Source organism: Seriola lalandi, unplaced genomic scaffold (genome assembly GCF_002814215.2).
Source record: "Seriola lalandi dorsalis isolate HSWRI2012SDOR001 ecotype SW California unplaced genomic scaffold, Sedor1 jcf7180002054568, whole genome shotgun sequence".
NCBI classification, from domain to species: domain Eukaryota; kingdom Metazoa; phylum Chordata; class Actinopteri; order Carangiformes; family Carangidae; genus Seriola; species Seriola lalandi.
The window spans coordinates 566,130-578,521 of NW_019525121.1; the positions used below are offsets into that span (position 1 = coordinate 566,130).

General features: G+C 42.6%; 1 protein-coding gene across 3 annotated transcripts in view; it reads right to left on the reverse strand.

Annotated features, from left to right (window-relative positions):
* epha3 (eph receptor A3) overlaps positions 1 to 12,392 on the reverse strand; it is a 99,503-nt gene that overhangs the window by 78,611 nt on the left and 8,500 nt on the right. For all 3 annotated transcript variants that reach the window (XM_023416636.2, XM_087176731.1, XM_087176730.1), the window contains exons 2-3: positions 11,851 to 11,915; positions 2,195 to 2,855 (exon numbers count right to left, since the gene is read on the reverse strand). In XM_023416636.2, coding sequence (XP_023272404.1) covers positions 2,195 to 2,855; positions 11,851 to 11,915 — 726 coding nt within the window. The remainder of the gene's footprint in view (positions 1 to 2,194; positions 2,856 to 11,850; positions 11,916 to 12,392) is intronic.

Below are 12,392 nucleotides of genomic sequence, written 5' to 3' on the forward strand. Positions count from 1 at the left end.
GTTTTGTCTGGGATTTTACATCATCTCCCCTAAGCTGTTTACATTTTGCACATATGAGGTTTTCATGTGACAGCTGCGACAAAGTTTCTGCTCGCATCTGGACAGTGAGGCAGGCTCATCTGGAGTCCACAGCCCCAGAAAAAGAGCTTTCCTCTGCCCTGACAGCAGGGGCTTGACCTGGGAGACAGCCTTTGATCTTTAATTAACACTGGGTCTGACTCTGTGGAGGAGCGAGCTGATGAACATGGAAGCATTTGGGAGCAGCTACAATAGCTAGGACTACTTGAGCTAAAGACAGCCCGCATTTTTTTTTTTTTTTCTTTAAACCTCCACAACACAGTTTTAACTTTAAGTCGTCGTGGAGCAGCCGCAGTGCAGAGGTGGCTGCTTTCAAACAGATGCTTTGTCTGGCTTCTTACACAGAGCAAGGAGCTCTGTGAAACTGAGAAAAGAGGAGCACATATAGAAGGACATGGACCACAGCATCCTGCCACAACAAAGACAAAGTGAGGTTTCATGGCACATGCAGCTGGTGCTTCTGTCTTCTTTGCCCAAGCCGCTGGGAGCAGTTTTCTCTTGGTCAAACAAAACATGCAGAAATGCAAACCAGAAGAGAATGAAGTAAGCAAATATACATACTGCATCGATTATGATTTTATGTAACATACCATATGCGTTGTGGCTTTTAAATATAAAAATGAAAAAGCAAGCATGTAAAGCAATGTAGGCTATTAATGTTGCTGCGTGGGACAAGCTACTGTGCAGATGCAAACATTTTTGTTGCAGAGAAACACTAATGAAATAGTGTAAAGTGTAACCGACATAAAGCTGTGACATAGAAACCACACACAGGAAATATAACTTTTCCTGAAATGGTCTAGCTGTTTTTTGTCTGTGTTCACACATATATGAATCCCTTTATAAAGAAAAGGTTTAAAATGGGTTGGAAAATACTCTTTTGACAAATTTATAACCAACTATACAGTTACTTTAAAAGCAGACTGGGAAGCCTCCTTATAGTGTATCCTGAGCTGAAAGCTTCATTATGATATTTAACCTCTGAACCGGATGGTTGCTTGATCCCAAAGGGGATATAACAGTTGTCATAGGGGTATCATTTACTTATTGTTTAAGCTCTTAGGTGAAATGCTGTGAGGAGAAACAAGGACAAAGGACAATAGCAATAAACAAATTGTCCGTATCTGCAGGTAAAGCCCTTGGGTAAGGGATGTTTCACAGACATCAGTCGGATAGATCTACAGCACCAGGAGCCATGCAGAAAATTCTCCAGTGACTTCACTCATTGTGACATTTTGACTCTCTCCAACAACCAACCGGAAAAACCTCAAATCCCCAGAAAACCATGTGTGATGATGATGAGGTAGCACATGGAAAGAAAGTCAACAGTCAGGATGGACTGAAAATTAAAGGCAGCCAGACATATACTGTACTTTTTGACTTTTTCAACCACCTCCAAGGCGACAACAGACTTTGGGGCGGGTATCGAGTATCTCCAGACTCCAGTGTCTACCCACTCATGCCTCCACCAACACCCACAACCATCACCACAGCTATTCCATTATTCACCATCCACTCCGGCCCACTCCTTTCTTCTGCATTATCAGTCCCATCCTCGCTTCTCTGGTTAAGATCTTCCCATAGCTAATGATGTGTCACAGAGAAGATTACTTTTGAACTACTGAACACGGCGACCTGCGGCTCAAAGACCTGGATAACGCAGCACACATATGCGTGGAAATAGAAGCGAACAACTGCAGACTTATCCACCAACACTCTTGGGATTTTTGAATTTGTTTGAAGGCATCATGCATACGGAAAAAGCTCACACGCATCACAAACATACACACACACAAACACACACACACACACACACACACACACACACATACACACACACACACACACACATGCATACATCAAGGTTGGCCATTTGACATCAAAGGTTCTGGGCTGACAGATATGAAGTGTCAGAGTCTTCACATCAAACACTTCACTTCCTCAGCCCTGCCAAACTTTGCATTGTATCAGACACAGTATTATAAATAAGGATAGGAATTCAAGCTGTAGTTTCCACTAAGAAATAGATGCAAAGGAGAAATGAGATATCACACAAGAAGAAAGGAAGCTGATGACAAGGAAAGCGTGAGATAAAATGATAGAGGATGTTTCTTACTTTGGCAGGTGTTGCTTCTCTCCTCGTACCCCGAGTTACATAGACACTTCCCAATAGGCACCAGCCACTCCCCCTCTGTGCTGCAGTACATTCGTGGCGGCTCCTCCTCTTTGGAGTGATTGACACATGAGCCTTTGACCTCCACCAGCGACTGGGAGTCCATGGGCACCGTATCAGGGAAGGAGGCCAGATTCCTCACAGTGTACGGGCACTTCTTGAAGTAAACCCTCACTGAAACTAAAGCTACGCAGGCGCCCACGTCCTGGAACGCCAGGTAGAAGCCCTTCTTGGTCATAGGACCCACTTCGCGCACCTCAGTGTTGAGCTTGAGGATGCGATCGCCGAGGTCCATTTGGGTGAAACTCTCATCGGCGGCAATGGTGTCGATCTTAGAGAACTGGTGCTCTCTGAAGTGGCTGCCCTGGTCGTCATCCGTCTCCAGGTAGAGGAGATTGAACGTCTCCTTGCAGGTGCCCAGGACCAACGGGATGGAGTTGCAGTCCCTCAGGGTGAACTTCAGCTCCACGTAGATCTTCTGGGCCGACTGGCGAGGGATCCAGTTGGTGCGAAGCCAGTTGTTCTGGCTGTACTCCATCACATTGCAGACCTGGAAGGTCCTGATGGGAGTGTAGTGCTCATCCACCCCACTGATCTCTTCCCACTGAAAAAGAAGGAGAGTCGGAAGAGAGAGGCAGAGGGCAGGAGAGCGAGAGAACCAAATACAGGAGAAATAAAGAGGGCAGATTAAAGGGGAAAAACAGAGAGGAAAAGAGAGAGAAGCACAGCGAGGGGTTGTCAAAGAAGCAGGCAGAGTTGTAAGAGCAAAACAGGAAATTTAAGAAATGATAGGAGGGTGAAGGCAAAGGAAGATTGGAAGGGTAGGAAAAAGAAAGATATTTAAAAGAGACGAAGAGAAAGTATAGAGAGGAAGAGATAAGGAAGGCAGAGAACAAGAGAATGAAAAAGAAGAATGTTTTGGTTGACAAGAAAGGCGAGCAAAGAAATTTGAGGAAAGTGGAAGAGGAAGGAATAGGAAGGAGGGAATACGAGGAAAAGAGGGGAAGATAACAGAGAGAAAAATAAAGTTATATCCACCCTGTAAGCATTTACAGATGAATTATTTAGATTCAGAGTCACTCTTGCTGAATACTAAGCATCTAATAAACACTTAAGGGTGAAAAATCACACTACCAGATCTCTTGTAAATTACTCAAATTAATTAAAAGCAAACTTGCTGCCTTAGCCAAATTTCCTAGATTAGGGCTCTGTGAAAATATCTCAGAGAAAAAAACCACGAAGTGTGATTTCTCGTCTCAATACTCCGAAATTTGTGGGAAGCTGTTTAATTGCTGTTAAATATTAACAAAATCTCATAGCGTTTTTTTTCCACCCTTATACTAACATGTTTTTCTCTACAAGTGAGGACTTTCAAGCTGCAGTCTTGGTTATTTGCATCACAGTACTACTGCTACGAAAGGAAACGTGCTCAATCCACTATGAAACAAAAGAAACTACGAAGTACAGACAGATGTGAGTGTATACCAGGAACGTTCGTGTCTATCTTACATTTTCCCTCCACTGGGAGAAAGCAATGAGAGAGGAGAGGAGAAAAAGAAAGCGGGGGTCATTCCTTTTTGAATTCAACACAGCGGGAAGACTCATTGATCATACGCTTTGGCTTCGCTGTCCAGGCAGATCAACAGTGAATCAGAGCAATGATGAACGGGCAAACACCTGAAACACTGGGCTCATTGTGGTTAAAATGACAGTCATTAGAAGGAATGGGCGTAAATGTGCAAATGGATGCTTATCCTATTTATTTATTTTTCTCTCCGTGAAATTCAGAATGGATGTATGCCTGAATGAGCAGAGCTTTCTTCAGACAGAGAGACAGAGAGAGAGAGAGAGAGAGAGAGAGAGAGAGATGACGAGAGGGAGGGAGACAGAGAGAAAGAGAGATAGAGAGAAACTTTGTGGGTAAGAGGAGACTGAATTAACGCTCCTTTCACACAAGAACTGATGGAAACATAAACCCACACACACATATACACTCACATAAGGCTCATGTGAAGTGTTTAAAGTCCCATAGCAGGCGGACACAGCAGGTGCTTTCAGCCTGAACACAGAAATTAATGACGAGCTAAGAAAGTCTAGGTTCTCTATTACATGTTTTTGTGTGCCTATGTGTGTATGTGTGTGTGTGTGTGTGTGTGTGTGGGAGTAAAGCACATCTATGAGCGCCCGGTGTTCAAGGAGCTCTCAGGCTGAAGGATGGCCACTTGTTTTTCATCTCACAGTAAAGTTAATGAAACACCCCTGAGAGGGAGAGAGAAGGAGGGAGAGGGAGAGAAAACAGCAAAAAGAAGAAGAAGAAGAAGAAGAAGAAAAAAGAAGAAGAGGAATAAGAAGAAGACGAAGGGAGAGGAAAAGGGAGAGAAAATTCGAGAGGAGAGATTCCGTTGGTGTTTAGTCTCCCCCGTCATGCTTTCCTTGGCGTCACCTCATTCATCAGAATGTAGTCCGAGCTCTCTATAGGCCTAACAATAACACGGGTAAGTAGACAGAAGTGAGTGGGACTAAATATAGAGAGGTAAAGCTGAACTTAACATTTCACCCCACTTTACTAACAAGTGTAATAGCTTGACTTTAAATGTAAGAGTAAAAATGAAGTGATGACATGCAAAAAGGTGCGCTGACAGACTGCGACAGAACAGAAAGCCACCGAGGCACTAAGATTAGTGGATCTGTTGACATTATGTTTGATAAGACAACATCCTCGCTTGAACATAATGAAAAAGACTGTAACCCACTCAGCTTCAGATTGATATATATATGTCATAGTTAAACAGTGTCTTTCTTCCAGGATTAAAAGCAGCACAACCGGGGATGTAACTTTTTGAGCAGATGTGATCTGTCACTGCAGTTTGCTTAAAAATACTAAATGAAAATGTAACCCGCTAAAAATACTCTGCACAGAAATAGAAAGGTTCACATATGGTCCAAAAATACATGAAAATAAGCCACTTGTGTCAGTGAAGGTGCTGATACTGAAAACTTTAACACACAAAGCTGAAAAGTGTGTATAAAACAATGTTAGTTCATTACAGCTTATATTTAGTTGCAACTCTGCCTCACAGAAATGACATTTTCTATCAACATGATGAGAAACATACATGAACTCTTTAAACGAATGTCTCTGTAAAGTCGCAAAACATTTGTATTTCATTTGTTTTCCCTACAATAAATTCTTGTGGCACTGTAGCATAAAGCACCACTAATATGTTTATGGTAATTTTTGGGAACTTAGAGAAAATGAGGGAAAGATCTTAGTCTTTTTTTGAGATGCTGAAAAAACCTCACTGACACTTTTTCTATATTTGAGCAAAACCACAATCTTTTCCTGAACCTTAACCAAACTTTTTTTTAGGAGGCTTAACATGTGCAAGCTCGGATTGTGTTGCACTTTGTTGTTCTAGACGAGGATGTGGTACGTCCTTGTACAAATACATTACTGTTATTTTAGAATGAACTTAGAAAAATCATATTAGTAAATGAAACTTCTGAGAGACATGGTGGTTTGTCAGCACACCTTTTGGTTCCTGAGAAAATGTACAATAATGTTACAGGTTGCTGCTCCTCCTCGTCGTGCCACACATTCAGAGCAAATAGTAGTTTGGTCATGTAAAAAAACAAAAAAAACAAAGATTACAGCTGCTTGAGAAGCTGCTTGTCTTTGTGGATTTCTATCTACCTCTCTGTGATCTAGGATCTAATGAAAAACCTAAGAGGATGAAGTAAATGCAAGTGGAGCAGACGTCTTCTCTGTCTCACTGGTTCAAGAGCTTCTCTACTTACTGAACAAATGATTATTTTATTTCATTGTGCCACATTTAAAAAAAAAAAAGTGGCCTTGATAGTTGGAGGGCATGCATGTGTGTGTCTGGTTGTTTGCTAAGTATGTGTGCTGTACATATACTTACATACAGTAAACTGAGCAAGCGAATGTGTGTGTGTGAATACAGCCGATGTTCCACTTCACTTTCCCGTTTCTATGAACATGTTGTGCATTTGTGTTTGTGAATGTGTGTGTTTGTGTACTACTCAGTGTTTGTATGCCGATGTCTGTGTGAGCTGCGGCCTTTATGTCGTATTCTTTTTATGTCCTTTCATGTCACGCACAATGATACAAACTGGGCTGAAGCGGCTGCGAGTGATGGCTCTCTGCTTTTAAGCTGTCTGAAGAGGAGGGGCCTGAAGTTTGCCGAACACAAACACACACAGGGTTCAGAATCAAACCCAGGTGTGCATGTGTCTGCATGTGAGTGTGTGTGTGTGTGTGGGTGTGGGTGTGTGTGTGTGTGTGTGTGTGTGTGTGTGTGTGTGTGTGTTGGGTATGCTATATCCTCTTCCAGAGTAGATGACTCGATTTGAACGAGTCTCTGCCAAAGCAAATGAGACCTCCGCTATGATGTGAGGATCCCACTCTGGAGGATAGCATCTATTACACAGAGTTACCCTCCTCATCCCCTTCCCCAAAGATTACATCATATGAATGAAGTCCTCCAACCTTGAATCACTCTCCCGGGTTTGTTAGCCAAGGCTTGTTTTATCTGTCCTTCACTTGACAAGGAGCAAGAGCGAGTGAGGAAATAAAGAGAGAATGCCTTAACATCTATCTCCAGATCTGGCAGTGGATTAGTGAGGGGAGTGTGACACGCTCTGTGGATCTCTGGAAGTGTGTATAAGTCTTAGCAGCCACCTCTTGGAAGCTGTGACCGACTACAGACACAAGATCAGAGCTCTAGTGTGATCTGGGCACTTTTTCCATGGGGAAAGCATAATGCCAGACAAGAGCAACAGCGTCGAACGATTCTGCAAAACTCCGCATTACATTAAATGACAATAAAAAAATCCAGAGCCACCGTTTTTACAACGACCACCTCTTGCTTTCTGCAATATGTGGAAGCTCTGCTGCCATCAGAGGCAACTCCCACTGAGAATGAGTGGAGCTGTTTGTGTGTCAACCAGGATAAATAAAGGTCTAAAATGAGCCGCCACCCCCTTGTTTCTCTGCAGGGGGGCGTAACTCACCTCTCCCTGCCCTCTAATTGATATATAACAACACTAGGACCCTACAGCAGTCCTTGTGACCTCTGACCCCCCACAACCCCTGGTGGTCACAGCCGGGGCACAGTTTGGTGTGATCTAGCCCCTTGTTTCTCTGATCTGTGCTGTAGGTAGGTGTGGCAGCTAAAGGGACAGTAAAATGGAGTGTAGTAACTTGATCCTCTCAAGACATTAAAACTACTGCAACAGGCACGTCTCAGAATCACACAGTCAGCATGCCAGTTCACCCACTTCAAAGACATGGAGGTCAATGGGAGTTAATGGACCAGTAAATGGAACAGTGTAGGGTAACAATGCATTTAGCCCAAGACTAGTTGTGTTGTAGGAAACAAGATTGAGAGAGAGTATCTTCTATTCCTATTTCTATGTGTAACAATAACGGCTTTATCTTATTTTACTTTAATATTATTTTATTCTATTTTATTTGTCAACAAGATCAATGATAGGGGTTTTTTTCTGCCCTACTGAACTCTATTTTAATGTCCCTCCATCAGCAATTCATATAACAACAATAATTAATAGAGTAACTAGATCCAGGTTGCAAAAATAAAATAAAATAATACGAAATAAAATAAAATAATAAAAAGGACATGAAATTAATTAATGGGGCTTTATAATAAAAATCATGGGAAAAGCAAAGCTCATATATTGCGTATTTACAATTGTCTTTTATACCTCTACAACTAAAAACTGGGGCGTCCACAACAAGTTTGGAGCCAGCTTACGTTTTGGGCTCCATAGAGGTCGTAGGGGTCACAGACACGACAACTGCAGCATATCAGTCAGAGGACATTTCATCAGCCGGTCTTACCAAAGGGAAACCTGAATACACTCTTCATACCTCCACATCTTCCTCAATCCCTCTGTTTTTGAACAAGCCCCAAGCCTTGCCGTGTTAATCCTCATCTATGCTTTGCTCAAGGACACATCAACAGCAATTGCTGAAGTATAATGGAAATAAGAGGGCCTACGATAGTCAACCAATGCTGGATTAGGGGGATGCACCCTGGTTCCCATGTTTTTTAAATATTTTTAAGACCATTGCAAAGTGTCTGTTATTCGTTCATTCATTTATCTTCTTCTATGTATTTTCAATTAACTCCAAAGAACCACATGTGCAGACTGTCCATAATACTGTGGGGGCATTTTTTCGATGGTGAGAAATCCGTGTATTGGTTTAGGATATTTAATAATTTTGAGGTCTAATATTTTTAATTGTTTTGGGTATTATTAGTGTATAATTGGGGTGTATTCCTTGTACTGAAGGGATATTTGATATAGTTATAGATAAATGTGTTTTCATGGTGTACATTTTGCATTGGCTTGTCTCACCAAGAAGAAAGCAACTATAACACACTTTATACTTCCTCCTCCTCTTCCTCCTCTCTGGTCCCTTGCCTCGCCCTGTTAATCCTCGTTTATGGATGGACTTTTCTCTGTACTCTCTCACTTTCTGTGGGTTGGGGTGGGGTGGGGGCAGTGTGTGCTGGTAAGGCTGATTTCACAGATGGGATGGCAGCAGAGCACGGGGGGCTTTAAGAGCCCTTGGGTGACTGAAGAAGTTGAAACAGCAGTCTCTACTCTAAGAGCAAAAAAAAAAAAAAAAAAAAAAAAAGGCTGGCTGACTGAAGTGGTGGACCTCGTCCAAAATATAAAAAGCCATGCCATTACACATGCCCCCACCCTCTCCTCTTCCAGACCTGAGAATCGGAATGTGAGATGTGAATGTGCATGTGTGTGGGTGTGTGTAAATATTTCTCATTATTCCTGACAGTAAATGCAGAGTGCACTCACTGTGACCACTGGCTTTTTTCTATAGATGTCAAGCTTCTTCATTGTGACACAAAAGTTCAGTCAGCGCCCATTGTTACTTAGCTTATAAAAGACTCCTGTGGAGGGCAGAAGCCGTAATATGGAAAAAACAATTACAGGGAAGACATTTCACTGCATATGCAATTGTACATTTTCTTTTTGTTTTTCCTCTGAATGCTGATTGAGCAGTTCCATTCATTCCATCTAATACAATTTCTTCCTGTAAAATAAGCCTTTGTTTTATGATATCTGACATAAACTTATTTTAATTCAATCATCAAAAAAGCTGCTGTTGAAAAATGTTGCAAAATAAATGACAGCATTTGCTGAACTACAGGAAATGTGTGATTTTCATTGACTAACTGTCAACATTTTAAATATTTTAATATTTCAGCATTGCAGTCGAACCTATCAAATTGCTGGTTTTTCCCGTGTGTTGGCAAAAACTTTTTTTATTTTTTTAAAACAATCAAGTCAATACACAACAGCCCTGGCGAAAATAGGAATGCTCTTGTATCCCCTGTTGGGTCCTATGAAAAATGGACTTCACTTTGAATATGCCCATTAATTCTATTTTGTATGCAGAGCCAGCGTCTGGGGTGTTGGTTTGTTACTGAAGAATGCTTTCAAAGCACGCAAGAATGTAATCTTTAACACTCTTTAGTCTTGTGAAGGGCTAAGCCCCCTGGACACTGCTCAGCAATCAGCCTGCCTCCCAGACAGATAAAAGTATATCTGGATCACATACACACACGCAGACACACACACACAAACTCGTTGGTCGGTATAGCTCCGGAGTGAACATCCTGGGGAGGCTAAGCTCTTAATTTGTTCTGACCGGAGCACGTTGTGTCTCGGTAGGCCAGTAGCAGAGGCCTCTCCATCAATGTGAATGACTGTTTGTGTGTGTGTGTGTGTGTGTGTGTGTGTGTGTGTGTGTGTGTGAGGGCTCAGTGCCACTGCCACATTATGAGAAATCATTTGTGAGCAGCAGTCTCCCAGGGCAGGCTGCTTATCGGAGCGCAGTCAGTGGATGACGTGAGTAATTACAGATGATTCACCTTGAGGACTTGATCATCAGCAATCTCTCTCTCTCTCTCTCTCTCTCTTCTCTCTCTCTCTCTCTGTCTCTCATCCTTTCCTGTCCTTCCCTCTCTCCTCCTCCTCTGTCTTTCTTCCTCTCCCTCTCCCTCTTCAACCCTTTTGCCTATCTCTCCCTCTGTGTCTTCCTCTTTTTGATCTTCTTCTTCTATCCTCTCTCTTTCTCTCTGGAGTCATTTTCATTTAAAAGTGACATTGGCTCCCATTCCTGCAGCATTTACTGTACAATCGCATGCTTTTCCTCTGAACTTGTTCAAAGCAAATAACTTGAAATAAAGCAGACCTCGCTGCACACACTGCACAACCTCCAACACACATTCCAATGTCCAGCGCTGGATCAAGTCCCCGATACCGGTGCGCATTTTCCTACTTGCTCACACGTGAATAACTTCTATCAGCACAACATAAATCTCTCCCTTCAAATGGTCACGCAATTGTCCTGTAGCTTGCAATTGTCTTTGGACTAAATGCATTCTTAAACAGCCTCCAGTTTTTTCCTTTGAGCCATTTTTTCGTTGTGGTTCAACCTCATGAAGAAACTCCGAGCATTTTGACAGTGCCAACGCTTTACATGGCCGAGGGAAACAAGGTTTGGCAGCTCCACGGAACAAATGACTGGATTACCTTAAGCCACTGCCAAGGAGTAATTCTAACACTTAATAAAGGAAAAACGAGGAAGTGTGCTGTGTGTGCACGTATGTGTGTGCGCATGCGTGTGTGTGTGTGTGTGTGTGTGTGTGTGTGTGTGTGTGTGTGTCAGTGGGCCAGCCCTGAGGCACAGTAGTCTAACTAGTTAAGCAAATAAACACTGAGTGAGAGCTCACTGGAGGGACATTGGTAGCAGAGAGAAGCTGATAAATGGGGCTGCAGAGAGAAGTATGGCACGATGCTGCTGCAACATTGCTGGTTTGTTTTTATTAAAGCGGTGTAATTCTCATGGTTGTAAAACGTTAGAAAGTGCAGCACGAATAATTGATACACGTAGAACTACAGAGAGGCTATGGAGGTAAAAGTTGAAGGGGTTTGTGTTAAAAGACTAATAACTAATAACTGTAGTTATGTGTATGTGACAGACAGAATGAGGCGCACACTGTCAATTAGGAAAGAATGGATTAACGAGTGAAAAATCAAAAAATGGAATTACAATGTTTACATGCAACAGCAGTAAAATGATGTCTAGTGTTGATGCGATATTTACTCAAAAAGGGGCTCGGCCTATCGACATTCTTATGTGGATGTTTTGCGCCTACAACATAAAATCCTTTAATGCCTTAATCTTTCTTTAAACACAAGCACACTCAGATACTCCAACTCCCGCACACGCATGCAGTACATTTTCCTTTAAGCGTCTTGACCATATGGCAAGCTCCAAATGCTTAACCTTTAACCTGTGAGAGGGAGAATGGACAAAAAAAATGTCTAAAGAAAAGTGGGTTAATCTGCACTTGGCTCATTGAGTCAACATGACACAGTGGGAACCACGGGAGTTTGAAAATCCTGATTTCATGTGGTGCGGGGCTGAAGCCCGCGTCCAGTTCATTTCGGCGGGTCCGTCTCCCAAATGTAATGCAAATGAAAACATGATGTGGGTAAATATAGAGATAGAAAATACTCACCCCATGCGATGGGTAGGAAATCCATCCTAACTCCCCCTGGCTTGCTTTAGAGTCTAACAGGTTGACTGTGGTGAGGAAGAGAAAGAGAGAGGGAAAACAAAGAGAACATATGAGTGTCTAGTTCTTGTTAGCCCCAATTAGCCCTTATCTAATCCCACAGAAGGGATCACCAACCTCAAGCACTGATCATGACTCTATTTACTCAGCTGCCACACACACACATAGACAGACACATACACACACACACACACACACACACACACACACACACACACACACACACACACACACACACACACACACACACACACCACATATCCTATGTTCACCAACAGAGCGAGCTGGCTGTCTTGTCTTGCCGTGTAAAGCTTCAAAGCAGAAGTTGGCTGGTCAAACTGGCTACACCACACAGATATCCTGAAGAGGTACGGATCTAAAGTAGAGCCAACAGTTCAAAAACCAACCACAACAGGAAGTGTTTGTTTTCTAAGGCTCATCCTTTTGACCCATCTGAACCCCCCCACCCCACCTCCCACCCCCCA